Below are 23,916 nucleotides of genomic sequence, written 5' to 3' on the forward strand. Positions count from 1 at the left end.
CACCCTCAGATTCTTCTCCAATTAGAATTTAGCTCTTCAGTTTTTAGTGTATTGCCTTTCCTTATAAGGAGCCACTCAAAGTGTGCTTCCTTCTCTAGCAGCTTTTCCTTGATGGACTACTCTGTCCTGCATACTCATTTCTTTTTTCCTTTCTCTCTTTAGCACTTAGTTTTGTGAGTTCTTTCAGTTTGACAAATTTATATATTTTTTTAAGATTTTTTATTTTTATTTTATGGTCTGTAATAACTTAGAATGTAACTGTCATAAAGTCACAACCATGTTTTAAGTTTTCTTTTTATTCAGTCTCTACTGATAAGCCTACAGTGATTGCTCAGTGAAGGGCATTAATGGACATTTACTGAGCTTTATGTGGATTTTGAGTCATTTATCCTTTGCATTTTTTTCTGCTATGTATTTGCCCCTTTAAAAACTTTTTTAGCCGTGATGGGAGTTAATGGACATCTCAGATACACCTTAGAAATATGATTTTCTTATGTAATTGGTATTTCTCACATTTGCTTAATTGCACCTGTCTTTTTGAAAGTGTTGTACATATATAAAAGATATATCTTAGAAATAATTTACATGTTAGCAGGGGAATAATTTATACAATAGCATATACATATTTTGTGTAACTGTAGATTTGTTCTTACAGTCTTTGTAATATAAATTGAATAAAAGTTTCTCATCACCTCTAATTATAAGGAACCCCTAAAAATCCTCTTAAAGGCCACTGAAAATCTTGAGTGCTTTGAAAAATTTGAATATAATTATTAGGATGCTAGAAAATTTCTGCAAATGATGAGAGTATACCTTTTCCTTGTATACCTTGTTTTCTTAGAATCAGATTTAAACAAATTGATAAACTTCTTGAATAGGTGTTTATTTGAATATTTTTTGAAAAATTAGTTTTATTAGAACACTAAAATATGGTAGTGAGTTTTGAAGTTAACTTTAAAATTCTCCTTTATGTATCCCAGCTGTCTAATAAGATATCACTAAATACCAAATGAAGTCTTATATATTTATAACTGGTTGTAATAGACAGTTTACTAGATTTTAATCTGAGTTTATAGGTGTTGTAATAGTTAATGTTGGTAACATTTTGAAAATTTGGCCAAACTTAAATTTAGAGGGGATAATCATAGATTAATATTCATTTTTTTAAGTAGCTGTATATTTTGTGGGTTGTTAAAATAGTTGGAAACCATAAAGTTGATTCTGGATCCTAAATGTAAATAATCCAGTATTAGGTTTCTTTCTTTCTTTTTTCTTTTCTTTTTTTTTTAAGATTTTACTTATTTGACAGAGAGCAAGAGAGGGAACACAAGCAGGGGGGAGTGGTAGAGGAAGAAGCAGGCTCCCAGTGGAGGAGCCTGATGGGGGGCTCAATCCTAGAACGCCGGGATCACGTCCTGAGCCAAAGGCAGACGCTTAACGACTGAGCCACCCAGATGCCCCTAGTATTAGGTTTCTTGAACCCTTCCTGGTTTTCTTTGAATTTGCATATTAGTGAATAAAATAGGAATAATAAGCAAGCAGGTGCAGAAGACACAAAGTAATGTGTCCTTTCTTCTTATTTAGTAATGTTACAGCCTTTTGACTATGACCCCAATGAGAAGAGTAAACACAAGTTTATGGTACAGACAATTTTTGCTCCACCAAACACTTCAGATATGGAAGCTGTGGTAAGTATAGAAGTGGAATAGAATTTATTTTGCGAGATGTTGTTTAAACCGTGGGTTTTGTATAGTTTTTATTTGAGAAAGATAATTTTTAATTTAAAAAATATGTAAATCTGTTAATTACAGGTAATCCTGACTTCAAGAATGAAAGAATTTTGAAATAGTATTTCTTAGAAACAGTTTAGAAATGCTACTATTAGGAAGAAAGTCCTTCAATCTCTAGAGATGTCAATGTAATTTTAACAGATGGTGATAGTAGGTTTCTTGAGGATTATATACAAAGTTCTGTGGTATTGCCAGATAACAGTGGCAGCGTGATCAGTACGGAGTGCTGCACTGAGTCCTGGCTGAGCCACAGACTCCGCTCCCGCTCCAAACAGCTATAGTATCCCCTGAGGTAAAACCTGTTACTTGTCCCGTGAGGTGTGAAACCTATTTGTCACAATCATACTTTCTCTGTCTCATGTTGGTTTTGTTTGTTTTTAGTGGAAAGAGGCAAAACCTGATGAATTAATGGATTCTAAATTGAGATGTGTATTTGAAATGCCCAATGAAAATGATAAATTGGTAAGTAGGAAAATGTGAGAAGATGGAAGCTATTAAGTTCTCATATACTTTGAGATTAATTAATTTTGCTTCTGTTTTTGGCCATTTTGGGTTGTGTGATGATGCTGTTCCACATTTTAATACTTAGTGCTTATTTAGGTTTAGAAAAAAAAACCTTGATATGCTTTTTTCATTTTAGAACATTTTGTCCACTCAAGAAGGAAAATACTTCTAGAACTACAATCTTCATGAGGGAGAAGAATCATTACTTCTCCTATTGCCACTTTTAAATCAAGTTCTTTAGAATGAGACACACATCTGCATAAATATAATTAAGTAATAGACATAAACCACCTTTTGACAACTGTATACTAGCAGCCTGGGGATAAAAGATTTAATTTACATGGACATGCAGTTTATTCTAAGTTTGACTATTCCCAGGTATTTTGTTCACTGTTGATTTTGGTCAGAATCCATCTGATTTTATTTCTTAGTAAATAATTTTTATGTTGCTTTTTGATTAGTGTGAGTAAAATACAATTTGGAGGACAGAGGAATATATGTGTATAGCTTAGAAAGTTGTCTGTGAATGTATAGAATGAGTTGTCACTTTCCCTGTATTCTTCTGAAATGCAGATTTTAATCTTTTTCTATGGTTTGTTGGAGGGACTTGGAAAGGCTAAGTAGGTTTTTTCTTTTGGTGACTTCATATGTAAAATACAGGTAAATAGAAATGGTGAGTACAGTTAGGTTACAGTCTGACATGACTTTTGTCTTAATCTGGAAGTCATTTGCCCTATTGAAAAGGAAATTTGCAGATTAGATAAGTACTTGGACTCAATTATTGTGTTACTTTCTTAGGATAAGCTGAAATGAAAGAGTCCCTGAGTGGTAATTATTTATTGTGTCTTTATTGCCCTTTTAAAGGGATGTTGAGATATTTGCCAAAAATAAAAAAATGTGAACACATATATTCTTACTGGAAAGTGAGGGTTCACTGGCATGTTGATGGTTCCCATTTGGAGTTTACTTTCTCTTTTGCCTATGCTGCCAGAAAGCTAACAGCTTGCATAACTCTTATTGTTGGAACTGAGAAAAAAGTGTAATTGCATGTTGTCTCGGTCGACTATATTTTTATTTTTTTCCAGTTTTATTGAGATATAGTTGACATACAGCACTGTATTAAGTTCAAGGTGTATAACGTAATGGTTTAACATACATATATTGTAAAATGATTACCGTAAGTTTAGTTAACATCCATTATGCCATTTAGCTACAAAAAAAGGAAAAAAATGTTTTTCTCTTTGTGCCGAGAACTCTTAAAATTTACTGTCTTAACTTTCAAATACACCATACATCTGTGTTAGGTATAGTCATCATGTTGTACATTATATCCCCAGGACTTAATTTGCATCATAATTGGAAGTATTATACCTTTTGACCACCTTTAACCAGTTCCCGCATGTTCTTCCCTTTGCGTCTGGTAACCACAAATCTGATCTCTTTTTCCATAGGTTTGTTTTTAATTTTTTGTTTTTTAGATTACACATATACGTGAGATCATGCAGTATTTGTCATTCTTTGACTTACTTCACTTAGCATAGTGTGCCCTTGGTGTCCATCCATACTGTCACACAAGGCAGGATTTCCTTCTTTTTGGTGGCTGAGTAATACTCCATCTTCTTTGTGTGTGTGTGTGTGTGTGTGTGTGTGTGTGTGTGTGTGTATATAGACACACCACAACTTCTGTATTCATTTGTTGGTCAGTGGCCACTTAGGCTGTTTCCACGTCTTGATTATTGTAAACAGTGCTGCAGCAAACATGGGGATGCAGGTATCTCTTTGATGTAGTGTTTTCATTTTCTTCGGATATATTCCCTGAAGTAAAATTGAGTGGAAACACATCTGGATATTTTCTCACTTAGTGTTATGTCATCTTTTATAGTTCTTTAGTAAACATGGAGCTGTGACTGTCTTTCATCTGGACTTCTGTTATACTCTGTATAGCAGACAATTTGAGATTATAGTCTGCAAAGGGCTTACCCAAGTATTTGATATTGTTGATTCAGAGTAAAAAACCAAACCAGAAGTTGATGAAAATGATATGGCTACCATAGTTGCACCTAGCCATTTTTACCATAGAGGAGAGTAGCAGGTATACCTTCGCGTAGGTATGGCACATAGTAATCCAAGAAAGCGGTTTTGGGTCTGCTAAAGGGCCTGAATAAATACTGAATGTAGTTGCTGGAGTTCCATACCATGGAGCATGAACAGAAATAGTTTGGCCCTCGAACCTTTTCAGAGCAGGTATCATTAATAATCCAGAGTCCGTTCAGTATAATTTCAGAGTACTCCAGAGACTGATTCTGAGCCTAGATGAACTAGCTACAGAATATATTTCTGCTAATTGAACTACTTGGGATTGTGGTATAGTTACTGCCTTATTAAATGGGAAGGAATAAAGATCATTTTTTAAAACATTTTCTTTGGAAGAACTTTAAACACTTAGAGTAAGTACTGTGAACCCCTGTGAACCCATGACTGGCTTTAACGATGACCAGTTTATGGTTAATCTTATTTCATCTACCCCCCCCTTTTCGTCTCACATATTGTTTTAAGGCAGATCCAGATGTAATATAATTTTATTTGGAATTGTTTTGGTATGTATGACTCAAAGATAAGAACTTTGAAAAAAGGAGAAAAGAATTTAATGACAATACTATCATTACGCTTTTTATTTTTTAATTTAATTTTATTTATATTCAGTTAACATACAGTGTATTAGTTTCAGAGATTCATCAGTTGTATATAACACCCAGTGCTCATTCCATCATGTGCCCTTTTTCATGCCCATTACCCAGTTACCCCATCTCTTCACCCTTCTCCCCTGTAGTTTGTTTCCTGTGGTTAAGAGTCTCTTTTCGTTTGTCTCCTCCCTCTCTGATTTCATCTTATTTTATTTTTCCCTTCCTCCCTCTATGCTCCTCTGTTTTGTTTCTTAAATTCCACAAGATGGGTGAGATTATATGATAATTATCTTTCTCTGATTGACTGATTTCGCTTAGCATATTACCCTCTAGTTCCATTCATGTCATTGCAAATGGCAAGATTTAATTACTTTTGAGTAATATTCCATTGTATATATATAACACATCATCTTTGTCCATTCATTCGATACACATCTGGGCTCTTTTGATAGTTTGGCTGTTGTGGACATTGCTGCTACAAACATTGGGGTGCAGGTGCCCCTTTGAATCACTAGGTTGGTATCCTTTAGATAAATACCTAGTAGTGCAGTTGCTGGGTTGTAGGGTAGCTCTGTTTTCAACTTTTTGAGGAACCTCCATACTGTTTTCCAGAATGGCTATACCAGCTTGCATTCCCACCAACAGTGTAGGAGGGTTCCCCTTTCTCCACTTCCTTGCCAACAAGCCTTTAAAAGCTTGTAATATCATTAATATCAAACTATTCAGACAGACTCAAATTTGTCTCCAAATGTCATTCAAAATTTTTTTGCAATTTGTTTGGATTGAGATCAGAATAAAGTCCACGTACAGCTTATTGGATGATATGTTTTCTGAATCTCTTAATCCGTAGATTGCCTCTGTTTTTCTCTTGCAAATTTTATTAAAGAAGCTGGCTTTGTCCTATAGGCTTTTCCCTATAGAGTAGGTTTTGCTGATTACATTGTTGTGGTGTCATTTAACCTGTCTTGTTTTGGCATATTCTAAAATTGGATCTAGAGGTTTGATTAGGTGTTGATTTATTTTCATGGGGATGGGGGGAGAGGTAAGACCGCTTTGTAGGTGGTGATATATTCTCTCAATATATAATGTTGGTTTTTTTTTTTTTTTTGTGAAGTTAGTGATCATTCGTGTGCGATGTGTGAATGAGTGACTCTCAACAAGGGGTAATTTTGCCCTTGAGGGTACATTCGTCAATGTCTGGGGACATTTTTGGTTGTGACAACTAGGAGGGAGGGGTCCTAAAGGCATCTAATTGGTGAAGGCCAGGGCTACTGCTCAGCACTGGCAGTGTGTAAGACAATCCTCACAACAAAGAATTATCTGGCCCAAAACATCCGTACGGCCAAAATTGAGAAACTATAGTTTAGATTCATTAATTTATTTAGGGTTGCATAATGTTATTTTGTCATTCCAACTTCATTTTATTAGTTATAATATTTGTGTAGAGAGAAATTAGGCTCATGTTAACCACCCCATCCCACTCTCATTCCTGCTTCCAGGTCCTCCTCACCCATCTTGCCTCAAAAAAGAAGTAGATAGGTATTTAATTTAATTACATTAGGTAAGTGTATCTTACCTGTTGGAGGATCTGGATCTTCTTAGGTATGCGGTCAGTGTTTAGGCATTTACATGTTCTTAAGAATAGTGGAAAAAGATTGTTACTATTTTGTTGATCTCTTTTAAGTTTTTAGGACCTTGATACTGAATGTATAAACAAATGATTGAAGTTATGTGGTTGTCTTTTAGGGTAAAAAAGATACCAGGTCTAGAAGTATAGTGGTTGAGTTCTTGTTTTTAAAATTTTTATAATTAAAAAAAAAACTTTTTTTTTTTTTTTGGCAAAACAATTCTAACTTATTTTGAACCATCGTTAGAGTGGGCATCTTTTTGGGAAGTAATTCTTTGATTCTTATCATAGATGGAGTGACCTAGGATTCCAGGAACCCTCCCCCCCCTTTTTTAAAATGGAGGTACCATTAATAATTATTCTAGTACAGCAAGCATTAACTAATACTGTTCTTAAGCATACTAAAATTTGTGGTCACCCTAGTCCTAGGGAATAGTAGGTCTTTGGATATATTTCGTAAATTAATGGCCCATAGAGTCTTCAGTTGAGTCGTATCCAGTGCTAATAACAAGTGCCATTCAGCATGTTCCCTGGGTTGTTGATAGCTGGAGGGGGATAACACTAAAGTGTTGACTGCTTTTTTTTTGCAAAGTTGGGTTCTTGGAATTACTAGCTCTTTTCAGTTATTTTCAACTCTGTCTTATGAGATCTAATGTCTATTTAGTGGTAGTGTTTTTTTTTTTTCAGGGTTGAATGTGGTTTTAATTAACTTGTTATTTTATGGTGTTTTATCACCTATTTAATTCTTTGTGTTCAATTAAAAAATTTTTTGGTTTATTTTGAGGCCTCCAATTCTACTTGAAATTTTCCAGATTTCTTAAATGTATTGCATTTCATTTATGCCCTCCATCCTAGCTTGTGTTAATGACATATTTTCTAGGAAAAAAATATCAATTTATCTTAAGACTGATGGGTTGTCAAGAACAAGGAATTTCAGTGGTCCTATGTATACAAAGACTTTTTATGATTAAATATACATTGTTTTGTGTTGAGCCAAGGAACAGATTGGGGACAGTGCATTATTAAGTGAGATGGAGTTCTCATAGTTGTATACATTGACCTGAATATCACTAAGTATTATTTCAAAGTGTGTATCAACATTTTGCTATCCTATTATTTTCACCTGTATTAAAGGAATTTGAGAAGATAGGAAGAGAACTGTGGAGATACTGATATAGTAGAATGTTATATGCATCTTTAAGTTTGTTTTTTGGTCCTGGGAGAGAGGTGTGTATGTGCATGTGTGTGTTTGGGGGTGGGTGTTGTCGAGTACAGCAGAGTTTTATAAAATATTGTATTTTTTGAACCTTGAGGAAAAAATTCATTTAACTTAAAATTGTTCAGGTTGAGGATTACCAAAGATAAGAAAATATGAAGTGCTTATTTTTCAGATATTGACAGGCATTGATTAACAACAGAAATTAAGAGCTGCAGAATTAGAAGGTGTTTATTTTAGGACAACATGGGGCGAGCATAAATTTAATAAGATTTATACATTTAATTAGCATAATGCAAAATTGATCATAACTGATTTTGTTTGGGAAATAATATAAAAAGCTACAGAAACTTTTGTACTTTTTGCTTGACCATAGTTATTATTAGTGTTATATATAATACATTTTTATAGAATAAAATGTGAATGTCTTAGAGCCTAATGATTTCTGTGTTAGTCATTCCCAGTACCATGCAGGAGAAATCAGTTTGATGTGAATCTGAGAATATGTTTCCCATGCCACCTCAGGGTATAACTGCACCAGGGACTGCTCCGGCTGTCACTTCAATGAGCAGCATCAACAACACAGTTCCAACAACTGGCAGTTATAATACGAAGAATGACCCCAGGGGACTCAATGTGTTCAAACAGGAGAAGCAGAAGGTTTGTTTTAGGGAGCTAACAGCCATAGGAGTTTACTAGTGTTACTGGTTACGTTAATGTAGTTACCTAGCACGTACATGGTATTATGAGTGTATTATATGAAATAGATAGAATCGAAATTTTCAGCTTTGTTTTAAAATACAGTAGAACCATAAATCACTTAAAAATCATGCACAGAAACTATTCTCTGTTCTAAAAAAGCAAATTGAGCACTTAATAAAATCTCAGTAGTGAGCAGAACAAATCTAAGTGTGAACATTGTTATGAAGTCGGTATAATTTTTTCTGTCATTGAGATTTTGGGAGCATTCTCTAAAAAAGGAGTTAGGAGCTTATTTGAATAGACTAGCAGGTATAGCAGTAAAGGTAGGAGCTGGCAAACATTGATCTCCAGGCAAGTATTTGTTCATATATATTAAAAAAGAAATGAAGTTATTATTTTATGTTCTGTTATCAAACACAAATAATGGTAACCCTTCTTTAACTGTCACTATTAGTTATTTACAGTGCCCCAGGGTAGGAGAATATGTGGTTAAAGCCTAAAGATCTTAGGTCATAGTTGAACTTGAGTGTGTGTGTGTGTGTACGCGTGTGTGTACGTACGTACGTACCTGTGTACTTCACATTTACTCAAGTAAGATGACAGGATGTCAGCAAGATAATGGTGACTTCTGGGTGGTGTAATGGTTGCTGTATGATTCCCTTTACCATTTTTTGCTTACTAGAAACTTCAGGAACCACACAGTTTGAACAGGTTGCTTATACTTTGATTTGGCTTTGCAGAGAATATGTGTATACTGAAGCTTAAATTTTGATCCTTTATCTAAATGTCTGATACTTTTTTGATTTTGTGATTTTAGTTTCTTGTTTCTGGGAATCGTGATTCTACAGAAACAGTAAATTGATTTTTTAGAGTAAAAATAAGTCTCCAGTAACCTTGTTTTTCAAATACTGTCTCTTCCCACGTTAAGGCCTTAATTATGCCTTTAACAATTTTATGCCATAGCCCTTAGTTTTAGTCTTAATTCCCTTTATAGACATTAAAAAAATTTTTTTGAAGGTTTTATTTTTAAGTAATCACCCAATGTGGAGCTTGAACTGACAACCCTAAGATCAAGAGTAGTACGCTCCACTGACTGAGCCAGCCAGGTGCCCCCTCTTTCAAATTCATTTACATCCTTTACTCATAATAGTCATAGGAGTGTAGCCTCATATTCATGGTTCTTTAGCTCAAGGCTTGTCCTTCTCAAGGCTTTATTGCAAAAACCTGTTTTGCCTTATATTTTGCCTTGCCCCTTCTGTTTCCAATCCTTTGCTCTGTTTTTCTAATTACCCCCCATAGGAATAATTTAGAATATTGGAATTGAAATTTATAAAGGTTGTTAAAAAGGAATACAGAAATAAGTTCAATTCATGGATGGAAAGGGATTATTGCAGATAGGCTAAATAATATAAAATAGTGGAAAATGTACAAGATGTGGCATATTTTCTTGTCTTAATTGATATCACGGCCTTGACCTTCCTGTTTATTCTAGTTGCAGTATTAAATATAATGTTAATATAATGTTACTATTATCAGTTTCCTAAGAGTCACAGCCTGTTGAATCCCTCTAGTTTGCTTGTTTCATGGTTCTCAGAACAACCAGTCTCCTCTTTCTGGACCAATCTGAAGCAACTCTCGAGGAATGAGCTGTTTTTCTGGAGCCAAACCTCAGTAATCGAGCTCCTGAATGGAAGTATATATTTACAGTCACAGTAGCCTTAGTGTTCCCATCAGGCTCTTCAGATGGTTAATACATGAATGACTCAGCTCCCTGCCTAACTCCCCCCTTTTAACCCCCAGTTAAGTTAGGTTATGTATGCTTATACTTTAAATATACACAAATAAATTAGATTTCATTGCATCTGCTGTGTATGTTGACTGGTTTGTAGGGGGCCTAAATAGTACTTGACAGAAGTGTACTCCAAGTAACTTGTCTCATGTCTTAGTTGACTCACTGTTGAAATGTGTTTTTAAACTTCACTATCTTTTGCATTCTGTCCTTTATGTTTATGCTCCACAAATTGCTTATGACATTTCTTTTCCTTTTTGTTATAAAGAATATAACATTAAGAAAAATTTCAGTGAAAAAGAAAAATCTAATTCTGTTAACCATAAGAAGATATTCGTTGACATGGTATTTAAAATCCCATAGAGTGGGAAGCTACCCATCGAATGTTTAAAAAGAGTGAGATGTTTAAGTAATTTTACTTAGGCACAGAATAGAATATTTAATGATGTATCGTTTAAAATGATAATTAAAAGATGTACATATAAATGGATAAAGATAAAAAATGTTACAGTGTATGCTGATTTTATAACGTGCATATGAGAGAATATTGGAAGATAATACATAAATAATAGTTGGGTTGATGAGATTGGTAGTTTCCTCTCCCTCTGATAATTCTAAATTCTCTGGAATTTCAAGAATTTATTTAAAAATAAAAAGCCAGTTGTGAAGAGTTTGATGATTCCTCATTTTAATTTTTTTCTCTTCATTTGTTGGCCTCATGTATCTCCTCTTTTTTTTTTTTTTTTTTTAAAATTTTATTTATTTATTTGACAGAGACATCCAGCGAGAGAGGGAACACAAGCAGGGGGAGTGGGAGAGGAAGAAGCAGGCTCCCAGTGGAGGAGCCTGATGTGGGGCTCGATCCCAGAACGCTGGGATCACTCCCTGAGCCGAAGGCAGACGCCCAACAACTGCGCCACCCAGGCGCCCCCTCCTCTTGATTTTTTAGTCAACTTTCTGGTTATGAGTATATGTTTTTTCCCAATTCTTAATCAGAACCTGAGGATTCCTTAGTTGCCATATTGTTGACTGTTGCTTTCATCTTTATAGAGGAAGGCAATGAGCTCTGCCCTCTTTTTCCAAATTTGGACTTGTTCTAGTTTGAAATTGGAGCACACTTGAAAAATCATTTTGAAATGAATTCTAATTATTAAGAAAAAGATTAAGAAAGAATATTGGTGGAGAACAAAATATATTTGAAACAGATTTTTACTAACAGAGCTGGAATTCGTCAGGACAGGGGAAGATAGGGTGAAGAACAAGAAAGCTAGCAGGAGGACAACTCAGAGAAATTGGAAGTAGTCTTCTTAAAAACCCTTCACAGCTAAGAAGCTTCTGAAGAAAAATGGAAAAATCTGAATGTTGATAGTAAAATATATAGTGGTGTACATTAGAACCTCATTATAACTATTAATTTTTACATGGGTATAGGCATAGTGATCAAATCACATTCCCTTCATAAGAGATATCAGTTTTGCCCCTTGAACTAACAGTTACTTACACTTAATATAAATTTGGGACCTGGGATGGTGTGGTAGATGTGTAACCTGTAATTAAATCTTATTGAGTATGTGGGATGACATAAAGTTGATTTTGGAAATGTTTTTGTTAGAAGTTTATATCTGAATAAAGCAGTTTTAAAAAAAACTAACATTAAATTTCTAGCAAGTAAAATTTTAGTTAAAGAGACGACTTGTACTAATACTGTTACAGTGTAGGTGATCGTGTAAATGACATTAAGGTAAAGGATGTTGAGGCACTTTGGACCACAGGCCGTGAGACATGTATTTAGGCACTGCTCTAGATATTTATCTATATTGGGTGAGTGTTGGTAAGAATTACAGCTTTAGGGCTCATAGTTTTAAAAGTATCTAGGTACTGCTGTGATTCCATATGGAATTTCATGAATTAAAGCAAACAGTGTTGGTAATGATTTGAAAGAATTGTTTATGTTTGAGTTTAAGAACATGGAATTAACTCCCATACTTTCTCTCTCTCTCTTTTTAAAACCATGATATGTTTGTGTTCATTATCTCCCCTTCTAAGTTTATATCCTAGTTATTTTTTTCCATTAATAGAAGTTAGGTTTTCTTTTAAGTGTTTGTCTCAGGTAGTCTCATAATTTCATTGGAATTATTACTTTAATATCCCCCCTACCCCCACAGAATCTTATTTGAATTGCAGAATCAGAGCACTGAAAATGACCTTCATATTTGGATTTTGGTTGGCGTCAGTCATGCAGCATACTTTCATTGAATAACTACTCTTGGCCAAAGTGCTGGGTTTAGGGGTAAATGTAAAAAGAAATGACTCTTGCTCTCCCAGTCTTTGAAGTATTGTAGGAAAGAACGTCAAAAATACGTTATTATGGTATATGATAAGTGCTGTGGTAGAGGTAAGTGTGAAGGATTTGGGGAGTAGAGGAGGGAGTGGGCTGCTTATTTTGACTTCTCTTACTGCTGACCTTTATTGATTTAGTCCCACTAAAACTATTCACAGTTGACTGTAACCTTTGGTATTTTCAAAAAATTCTTATTAATGAAGTCATAACCTCAAAAATTTCCATTTAAAATGATTTTTTGGAAAAGAAAGGTATGGAGTTTCAACTTGAATTTGTTTAAAATCCGTTAGGAGATTTGGTGAGTTAAAAAAGTGCCACTGTCTTTATAATACAGAATGATCTGGAACCTAGCAAAACCGTTCCACTGAATGCCTCTAAACAAGATGGACCCATGCCAAAACCACATAGTGTTTCACTCAACGATACTGAAACAAGGAAACTCATGGAAGAATGTAAAAGACTTCAGGGAGAAATGATGAAACTATCAGAAGAAAATCGACACCTGAGAGTAAGTTGTTTTTAAAAATAAGTTGATTTAAATGAAGGCATAAGATATGTGAATATTATTAGGACATGTTACCCACCAGTTTTTAAATTTATCCTTGGTCATTTCTTCTCATTTTCCCTGATTTGATTATGTCTTAGCCTTTGCTCCCCACTCTTGCCTCTGTAGTTTTACCAAGGCTTCTCATTGACTGCAAGTTCCTTTCCTAGTAGATGCCCTAGTTATCTGTGATCTGACCTATGGCATTGGCTAGCTTCCTCTCTTGTTTGTAACAGCCTTTACATTCTGTGCCCTAGTCATATGAATTGCCTGAAATGGTGCTGTCCCATATATAGTAGGGGAACATATATGGCTGTTGAGTGAAATGTTGTTAGTTTGAAGTGAGATGTGTTGAGTATAAAACACTTATTGATTTCTTAGACTTAGTACAAAAAAACCTGTTTTTTTTATTATTACATATTGAAATAATATTTTGGTTATATTGGATTGAATTTTATTATTAAAATTAATTTTACCATTTTCTTTTTACCTTTTCAGTGTGCTATTAGAAACTTTAAAAGTACATAGGTGGCTCACATTTGAAGCTTATATTTATTTAGGACAGTGTTGGACTAGAGTATCCCGAGGAGGCCTCTCTATTAATGATCTTTTTTTTTTTTTTTTTTTTTTTTTTGCTTTAGCTTGAATTCTTTTCTGACTGGATAGCCCTGAAATCCCATCCCTATCCTTACAAGCACATTATACATGCATGATTGTCTCTTGGTCCTTGGTTCTTGTCATCTTTTCAATATAAACTTTTCTAGGACTCTCTCCTGCCAGAAGAAAAGAAATATGGTTTTGGAATGCTATCTCCTTTATTTCCATGAAACCTCTATCCTGTTCATTGGAGGTCTTTCTCCCTCTAGTCGGTGGTAGTTCTTTGGGGGCAGGGACCTGTGCTCATTCATCTTTGCATTCATAGCACATGCATATAGTAGTCGTTCATATATTTGGATGAATAAATGGATGAATTGGTGAATGAGGACTAGTGGGTGTATTGATGATTTGCGTTTGACAAGTAATTATTTTAAATTATCTTTAAATTGCCATCAGAGAATACAAAAATGTATGTAAGTAAATAAGCTGAATTAAGGGACTTAATTTACATTTGATTCTTCCATCTGTTAAATGTATATCGGAACTACATACACTCTGAATCAAAGGCTCTGTATCTTGAATTGATCTGTGCTGAAATAATTGTCTATCTACTATTTCACGGTACCTCTCAGAAGCCCCCACCACCTCTTGGGATAGTGGAAAGATTATCTTCATTTCACACCTATATCCACACACCATAGATTTTTAAGGATGCTGTTTTTTTTACCTTTACTTTATCTGCCATGACTTCCACGGCACAGTTCTGTTCTTTGATGAAAGATGGGCTCCTTAGCATGCTCATTACATTTGTTCAAAAAGCCATTGTTTGTCTCTTGGCAGGAGGGGAGAAGTGGAAATGGTAGGAATGATAGAAGTAGGGCAGGGCTGAAAAATAGGAAGAGTGTGAACAGGGAGAAAGGTGAGATTTGGGTGCTGGTCTTTCCTTTTTATTTATTGGCTGATGTTTTGTAGGAGATGTTATTTGAAAAAATGTTCTGCTGTTTAAAACAAAAGAACCTTGAGGACCATTGGCTTATAGAATCAATTTCAGGCCCTTTATTGACATTTCATATGTAAGACCCATCTTAATTTGTTGGCAGATTAACTTTCTTGAACATGTCTGATCACTGTTCCTTTTTATTCCTCTAGTCCTGTGGTTTTTTTTTTTTTAAAGATTTTATTTATTTATTTGACAGAGAGAGAGACAGCCAGCAAGAGAGGGAACACAAGCAGGGGGGAGTGGGAGAGGAAGAAGCAGGCTCCTAGCAGAGGAGCCTGATGTGGGGCTTGATCCTGTAACGCCAGAATCACGCCCTGAGCCGAAGGCAGACGCTTAACCGCTGTGCCACCCAGGCACCCCTAGTCCTGTGGTTCTTAATCCAGGCTGTGCATCTGAATCTCCTAGTGAGCTTTTTAAAAATATAGGTCCTCCCCAGAACTAGTAAATCAGAATCACTAGGAAGATTGTTTAAAGTTCTTGATGGGATTGAGAATAATTTTTTCTTCATACAGGACTAATGAACATAAGACTTTAAAAAACCCCAGCAACCCTCAGAAAATCCAGTAATTGCAAATAAAGGAGTATGACCTGAGGTGGACTCTTTCTTTCATTTGGCATTAGTAAAGCATACTAGAGGAATCAGTGTGAGAAAATAAAAAATGAGCTTGCACTAAGGAAGTAAAATTCTGCCCTGTCATTCATCTGGTTGGATGATGGACACAGATAAAGCCAGTTGCCTAGGTAACAGGTATCAGTATTTTTCCCAAGATCACACTGTGGCTGGTAAAGTGTCATAGCAACCTCCTATTTTGAGTGACTACTGCTTTCTTACTGAGAAACTTTGTCCCCTAAAATCATACTGTCAAAAGCTTTGCTGTGTGAAATCACACCAGTAAGAACCAAGCAGCCCACTCTTGTCTAGAGGATCTGAGTCACTTTGACACAGAAAAGCAGCCTCCCTTTCCAGTCAGGGGCATAGCCTCAAATGGGGGGTAGGGTAGGTTCTCCATACAACATCCCATGGCTGTTGTAGTTTGTTGTATCCACAGAAGCAGGATTTGGTGTCTCCTTTAAAGTCAAGACCCAGTGCTGACCCTTGTACACATGGACCTCCTGCTTTGAGCTTATCAAAACACTTGCTATATTTACATTTTATCCTGAAATTCTCCCTTACTCCAAATCCTGTAAAATTCCTGTCTTTTCCTTTGGCCAGATACTCCCTGTGCCTCTGCTGTGTGGGTGCCCTGGTTTCAGTGTGTCCCTAAACCTGTCAGACCACAGCTTTGGTCCTGGTGGTAACCAGTGTAAAAATACCATGGGCCACCACGGAAATAAGTGCATGCACAGAACTCTTCCTTACTTGTATTAATATATTTTAGTGGTGGTTTTTCCCTTCTATATAAATATAGCCGTATCTGATTTTTCACATTTTTAGGAGTATATTTTTTAGCTCTAGTTTTTAAAATCGAAATTATTGAGGTATAATTTGTATTCCATTAAGGCACCCATTGTGAATGTACAATTCAGTCATTTTTAGTAAACTAATAGAATTGTGCAGCCATCACTAGACTCCAGTATTAGAATGTTTCCGTCACTCTAGAAAGTCTTCTTAATGCTGGTTAGCAGTTGATCCCTAGTCCCATTGCAGCCACATGCACACTGACCTGCTTACTGGCCGTAGATCTGTAGCTTGGCAGTTTTCCTGTATGCATATTTGTTTTTAAAAACCTCTTTGTGCATATATTTTTTTCAGGATGAAGGCTTAAGGCTCAGAAAGGTAGCACATTCGGATAAACCTGGATCAACCTCAGCTGCATCCTTCAGAGATAATGTCGCCAGTCCTCTTCCTTCCCTTCTTGTCGTAATTGCAGCCATTTTCATCGGGTTCTTTCTAGGGAAGTTCATCTTGTAGAGTGAAGCATGCAGAGTGCTATTTCTTTTTTTTTTTCTCTTGACCAGAAAAAGATTTGTTTACCTACCATTTCATTGGTAGTATGGCCCACGGTGACCATTTTTTTTTGTGTGTACAGCGTCATATAGGCTTTGCCTTTAATGATCTCTTACGGTTAGAAAACACAATAAAACAAACTGTTCGGCTCCTGGACAAATTGTATATTACCAGATCATCACTAGCAGATGTCAGTTGCACATTCAGTCCTTTATGAAATTCATAAATAAAGAATTGTTCTTTCTTTGTGGTTTTAATAAGAATTCAAGAATTGTTCAGAGTCTTGTAAATGTTATTTTAATAATCCCTTTAAATTTTATCTGTTGCTGTTACCTCTTGAAATATGATTTATTTAGATTGCTAATCCCACTCATTCAGGAAATGCCAAGAGGTATTCTGTGGGGAAATGGTGCCTCTTACAGTGTAAATTTTCTCCTTTACCTTTGCTAATATCATGGCAGAATTTTTCTTATCCTTTGTGAGGCAGTTGTTGACTGAGTTTTTCATCCTTACAATCCTGTCCCATGGTATTTAACATAAAAAAAAAATAAAACTGTTAACAGATTCTTGCTCGATAGCTTGTTTGTGTGTCGTGTCGTTAGGTGGGGATACCAGGGAGTCCACTGTATGGTAATTTGAAATTTTTGATGCATAATTCTATCTTGCATTGAAACCCTTTCAGATATTACAATATTTGTAGTTAAAAGTCCTCATTCTATTAAGGAAAGGGATTGATAAAATTTTAAGCTACTTTTGGTATTTTGGAAGATCACAGTCAGTTTGTCCTTAAGATAATACAAAATAAGGAAATCCCATGAAAATAAAAAGACTATGATTTTAGTCTGTTTATATGTATGCCTTGTGGCTCTGTTGCATTTGATTTACCCCATTCTTAACAGGTTCTTCTAGTGTCTTCTCAAGGAAGACTAATTCTCCTTGGTTCTAGTCAAGTGCTTTTCAGCCAGCTTAAGAACTCCTTTTATTTTAGAACATTTCATAAAAATAGTTTAAAAGTAGGTGTTTTTCATGTTCAATCTGACATTCAAAAGTAAATTTCTATTACGGAAATTTGGAATTACTAAGCAAGTCTTGGGAATTTTCTTTGTGGAAAGTGACTTTATCCTTTGCAAATCTACCTATTAATGTGAAACACATTTTCAGTATAAATACGCATTTTAGGGTCTGATTCTTTCTTGCACTTAGTCTTATGTCTTCATTTATTTCACTTCTACTAGTGTAGAAAAGTTTGGAACCAGAGACAATATATTTAGTTTTCCTACTGAGTGCAGTCCAATACAAGAGACTCTTGATTCCTGAAAATAGGTGTTAGTTTTGTAAAAGATGCACTTCTTTCTGAAAGGGAAACTAGACTTTGGGACTTGATGCGGTGCAGTGAAGTGTGTTAGGCCCAGGTCTCTGTATACATTTTTTAAAAGAGTGAAATGTTCCTAAAGTATTTTGGTTGCCTTTTCATTTTGAGTATGTTTTGAATTTGTCAGGCTACATGTAGTATGTTGTGTCATTGTGCTCTATGGTATCTTTTATAAAACCTCTTGCTTGTGTGCAAAAGTTACTAAAAGCAAACAAGTAATGCCTGTCCATTACTAGCATGCTACTACAGGTAATGTTTCCACTGTTCCAACGCTTTACAGTCATTGTAAAATTTCCCCCCCTTTCTGATAACTGGAAAAGCATGCGGAAAAAACATCTTGCATTTTGTCCCATAAATGCAGGATCAGTAATTCCTTGGCTTAAAGCTCTCTCTATAAATCAGCATTATTGGTGATAAGTATCAAGCTTGATATCTCATAGCTATAATGTTTTGAAAATTTTGAGTTCTCAAAAATTTAGCAAAATCCCGTTTTATGGGAATGCGCTTTAGAACTCATTTATTTCAGCCCCTTTGTTTTATAGTTGAGGAATCTGAGGCCTTTCTGAGAATTAAGGGAACTTGTCCTGTGTTTCACAGGTAGGTAGGGGCAGAGCTGGAACTAGAAAATCTGCTCTCCTGACTCAGCTTAGTGTCTTTTCTGGTAATTTTGTGAAAAAAAAAATTTGTCCTAATTTGACATGACTGAAATTATGAACATAAGATGCTATCTAATAAATGTATGTGAAAGTTCGTATCCTAAGATTGTATTACAGGCTACTGTTGAATAGTCTTATGTGTTTGGTTTTAGTGTTAGGTTAGAAATCTCCCTCCCCCTCCCGTATTGGTAATAAATATTATGAAATACAATGTATTTTTAGATAGGCATTTTACAAAATGCATTATGCAAAGGTTGGTTTTGGGGTAGATTGTAGTTTGGGCAGTATCTGCAAAAGAAAGTATACATGGGCTTTTTAACTGCTTTTACACGTCGGGAGATGCTCTGATTGTATAGGAGACCTAATTTCTATTCTTTTAATTGCTGTATCAAATGTGGTGAGATTATTTTACTACCAACGGTTACTTTGAAAGAGTCCAACTGTATTAATTGACTGATAATATATAGATTAAATTGTTTGTCTTCATTCCTTACATGTTTAGAAATTGCTTTGTCTGCCTGCTTACTTGTGTATGTAAGCATGAGGGAAATATACTGTTGCTAATATTGAAATCACAATCAAGTAACTAAGGCCTTAAGTTCATATGTGACGCTAAATGCACTACCTTATTTCATTCTATAAGTAATGTACCTTAACTTTGCCCATTCTTGTATTTACGAGAAACAAATTTAAGAATTGTATTTTGAGTGTGTGGTTTGTTACCTTTAAAAAAAAATGACACTTGGAAAAAAGTATGTATCAAATTCAAAAGTTCTGGTCAAAGAAAAACAGTATTTTTACTTTCTCCTTCAAGTATCTTAGCTCAGAAGTTCTCCTAAAATTGAGATTATCTGCTATGGGGATTATTTTTGGATTTTAATCATTCAAAACATGCCACTTTGAAAACAAGTTTTATCAATAAGGTAAAAAAAAAAGTTCTTAATAGGATATGTCCCCAAATTGTGATCTTCTGCCACTTTAAAAACATGTGAGTGAGTTTTCCTAAAGAGCTTTGCACATTCCTATTCAGTGATTTTGGTGTGTGCATAGATTTTTTAAAAAATTCACCTTTATGAAGTTAGGGAAAGATCAATGTTTACCGTATGGAAAAACAACAAAATAAGAAGGTAAATAAATGATCTTTATTTTCTAGCTTTCAAAGGAAATCAGACTATTGCGTGAATAAATAAACTATTTAAAAATGTGGTGAAGTGTCATTTTCCTTTCCAAGAAACAAAAAAAGGAATTTGATTTCAACAGATCTGATGGTTTGTGTGTTTATGTTTAGTAGTAGTAATTGGTCAGTCACTAAGACTTGAGTTCTGATGGCAGATAGTCTCTCCCTTAGTGACCTAGATGTAAAGTACTTTTTCATGGGAAGTAGGAACAGTTGGGTTTTTCAGTTCCACATTTGATAGCCCACTGTTATCAGAAGCCATGCTTCTGGAGAGTTCTGTGCAGGAACAGTGTACTCTTGGGAATGCTCAGCCATCTGATGGGCATTGGAGTGAAGAAGTTTGAGCATTCATCCTTAAAGGAAAGGAAATTTTATCTTCTTACATTTCTGATTGTAGAAATACTATGTTCATTTTAGGGAATTTGGGAAAAAATTATAAAAAGATAAAAAGTAATGGCAAATCTTGCCATCCAGCAGTATCAGTTTGTGTGAATATTTTGACCTTTTCCCTATAATATTAATACTTTCTAAGCATTATTGTATATACAACTTTGTAGCCTGTATTTTTCACTTAATCATTTCTCTGTGGAAAATTGAACACCCAAGTATAAGTGGTTGTCAGATTGCTTTATGTTTACAATCACTTTCTTGACCATAAGGTTATGAACGTTTTGTGTATAACAGAAAACTTGATTGTCGGGTAGTTCCCCTTCTAGTTAGGCACACCATCCTAATTACCTTGTTTCTTTTGTTTCTTTTTTTCCAGTTTCTCCTTTATATAACGCCCATCTTTTCTTTTTCTTTTCAAATTTTTATTTGGATTCTAGTTAGCATAGCATAATATTCAGTAGAATTTAGAAATTCATCACTTATGTATACGCAACACCCAGTGCTCATCATAGCAAGTGCCCTTAATTCTCGTCACCCATTTAGGCTATCCTCTTCCCACCTCCATCAACTCTTTGTTCGCTATCATTGAGAGTCTCTTATGGTTTGCTTCCCTCTCCTTTTTTTTCTTTTCCCCCCTTCCCATATGTTCATCTGTTTTGTTTCTTAAATTCCATGTGAGTGAAATCATAATATTTTTCTTTCTCTTGAGTTTCTTTGCTTAGCATAATACACTGTAGCTCCGTTCACATCGTTGTAAATGCAAGATTTCATTCTCTTTGATGGCTAAGTAATATTTCATTACCCTGCCTCCCACATCTTTATCCACTCATCAGTGGATGGATGTTTGGGCTCTTTCCATAGTTTGGGCTATTGTTGATAATGCTATAGACATCTGGGTGCATGTACCCCTTTGAATATGTATATTTGTATTCTTTGGGTGAATACCTAGTAGTGCAGTTGCTGGGTTGTAGGGTAACTTCTGTTTTTAAGTTTGAGGAACCTCCAGAGTGGCTGTGGCAGTTTACATTCCCACCAACAGTGTAAGAGTTATATAATCCCCATTTTGAAAGAAAGTGCAGGGAACTATTAAGATAACTCTTCTGTTTTTAGCATTGGTATTCAACTGCAGTAGTACATCAACTCACTTGAGCTTAAAAGAATAAAGATACTGATGCTTGAACAGTACCTCCAGAAATACTGGCTTAATTGGTCCAGAGCGGAGACCTGCCATGGTCATTTGTTTTAAAGCTCCAGTCATTTTAATCTGCAGCCAGACAATTGTTTCATAGGCTTTTAAATGCTAAGGCCAGGTACAAATTATGTCTAAGTAAGATTTAAGTCTTATATAAGGCATTTGTATTATCAGGATTCTTTGTATATTAAGTTGCAGGGACGTCTGGGTGGCTCAGTTGCTTAAGCGTCCAACTCTTGGGCTCAGGTCATGATCTCAGGGTTGTGAGATTGAGCCCCATGTGGGGCTCTGTGCTGGGCTTGGAGCCTGCTTGATTCTCTCTCTTCCTCTGCCCGTCTCAGCCCACTTCTCTTAAATGTTGCAGGAGTCACCTTTAGGGATTGCTTAATGCGAGAGCTGTTTGTAGAAGTTAGGATTGTAAAATGCCAGCAAATGTTTTGTAAATACATGTGAGCTGACTGCAAAGATGATTTGAGAAATTTTTAATTACCACTTTGCTGATACCCCAAGTGATTACCCACTAAGAAATTGATTCTGCCCATCCTATATTTCTGAGTATGAGATGGTTTTCAAGGTGCTTATGAATATGTGCCAGGTACTTTATGTCAACCCATCAAATCCTCACTCAGGTCCTATGAAGCAGGTAATGTTCTTATCTGCATTGTGTGCTGGGGCCGACAGGTTTACAGAGAGGTTTACACAGCTTTAACAGGGCAGGAGTTTGATCCCAAAGGTCTGGTCCCAGAGCCCATACTTTTAACTATTGGAATTTAGAAGGAAAGGAAATGACTTGCACCCTGGTCCAAGTCCAATATTGTCTCCACAGAAAATTCGTATGGTAATTATTTGATGCCTTTGATCCCTTTCTAAAGGCTATACTTTTATTTCTATGTGAGAACATTTGATCTTAAATATTCAAAGATTTTGTTGCCTTTATCTCCTAAAGAAATGCAGAGAAAACATCTGCCCGTTAACAATCTTAGCTCGTGAACAAAATCAGTAGGAACATTACTAAACGATTTATTAATGTATTAAAGAAGGAGGCTATAGAATTTATAGGAATGGTTTATGTAACCAAGGCTGGAGAACAGTATGACTTCACTCTTCTTTATGGTCCTTTATTAAAAAAAAAAATTTAACCATTATTTCAGTATCTGAATTTTGATAAATTGTGGTATAAATTCTTGATGTTCTACAAGGAATAAAGTGTGTCAAGGAATACAGATATTTAAGACTCTTGAGGAAAATCCAAATTTTTTTGAGGGTGAGAAGTTATTGACCCCTAAGTTCTAAAAAAAAGTATAGAGAGTTGCAGTTGCAAGTGACTGAAACCTATTTTACATTACCTGAGCAATAAGAATTCCTTATTTTAGGGGCGCCTGGGTGGCACAGCGGTTAAGCGTCTGCCTTCGGCTCAGGGTGTGATCCTGGTGTTCTGGGATCGAGCCCCACATCAGGCTCCTCTGCTATGAGCCTGCTTCTTCCTCTCCCACTCCCCCTGCTTGTGTTCCCTCTCTCGCCAGCTGTCTCTATCTCTGTCGAATAAATAAATAAAATCTTTAAAAAAAAAAAGAATTCCTTATTTTAGTAGTTGTGTGTTTTAGGAAGTAGAGGTTTGTTAGGAGTTATATAAAGGTGTTAAGACAGTTTTTTTTGGAGGGGCAAACTTGCTTTTTTGTGCTATTTTAATTGAAAGTATATCCTTAAATGTGTAATGTGTAGATACATGAGGGTGTGTATCATGCTACTTCGAATTAAAGTTAGGGAAGTATTTCGCTTGAGAAATTCAACTTAAACTTCTGAGAATCACAGGAACATTTTTTTGCAAAGTATTTGGATGCTTTTTGTTTACTATCAAGTTTTACAATATTATTGAAATAAAATTTAGGTTTTCTTTTAGGGGTGCCTGGCTGGCTCAAACTTAAGGGGCGCCTGGGTGGCTCACTCGTTAAGCGTCTGCCTTCGGCTCAGGGCGTGATCCCGGCGTTCTGGGATCGAGCCCCGCATCGGGCTCCTATGCTGGGAGCCTGCTTCTTCCTCTCCCACTCCCCCTGCTTGTGTTCCCTCTCTCGCTGGCTGTCTCTCTCTCTCTGTCAAATAAATAAATAAAATCTTTAAAAAATAAAAATAAAAAAATGAAACTTAAAAATAGATATCCTTTTAAAAGTTTATTGATCATATTTAATGTATCAAATAAGTGAATTATCTCCCCAAGGGAAATGCTCTTGCACTTTGAGACTCCCATGGAATTTGTCAATTGGTGAATTTCATTATACATGTTTTAAGGAATGATTTCTTGGGAAGATTTTACATTGTGGTGAGGAAATGTCTTAACAATTTTAACATTAGTTGGGTAAAGTGGTTCCTTTGTAAAAGAAGTCGAGGGT

General features: G+C 35.5%; 1 protein-coding gene across 2 annotated transcripts in view; it reads left to right on the top strand.

Annotated features, from left to right (window-relative positions):
- VAPA (VAMP associated protein A) overlaps positions 1-17,307 on the top strand; it is a 39,725-nt gene extending 22,418 nt beyond the window's left edge. Inside the window, exons 3-7 of one of the 2 annotated variants that reach the window (XM_040632729.1) lie at positions 1,585-1,688; positions 2,172-2,252; positions 8,347-8,481; positions 12,988-13,161; positions 16,548-17,307. In XM_040632729.1, coding sequence (XP_040488663.1) covers positions 1,585-1,688; positions 2,172-2,252; positions 8,347-8,481; positions 12,988-13,161; positions 16,548-16,706 — 653 coding nt within the window. In that variant the 3' untranslated portion in view covers positions 16,707-17,307. The remainder of the gene's footprint in view (positions 1-1,584; positions 1,689-2,171; positions 2,253-8,346; positions 8,482-12,987; positions 13,162-16,547) is intronic. The other variant, XM_040632730.1, reaches the window with a different exon arrangement.
- Positions 17,308-23,916: the final 6,609 nt, after the last annotated feature.

Source organism: Ursus maritimus, unplaced genomic scaffold (assembly GCF_017311325.1).
Source record: "Ursus maritimus isolate PB19 unplaced genomic scaffold, ASM1731132v1 scaffold_18, whole genome shotgun sequence".
Classification (NCBI taxonomy): domain Eukaryota; kingdom Metazoa; phylum Chordata; class Mammalia; order Carnivora; family Ursidae; genus Ursus; species Ursus maritimus.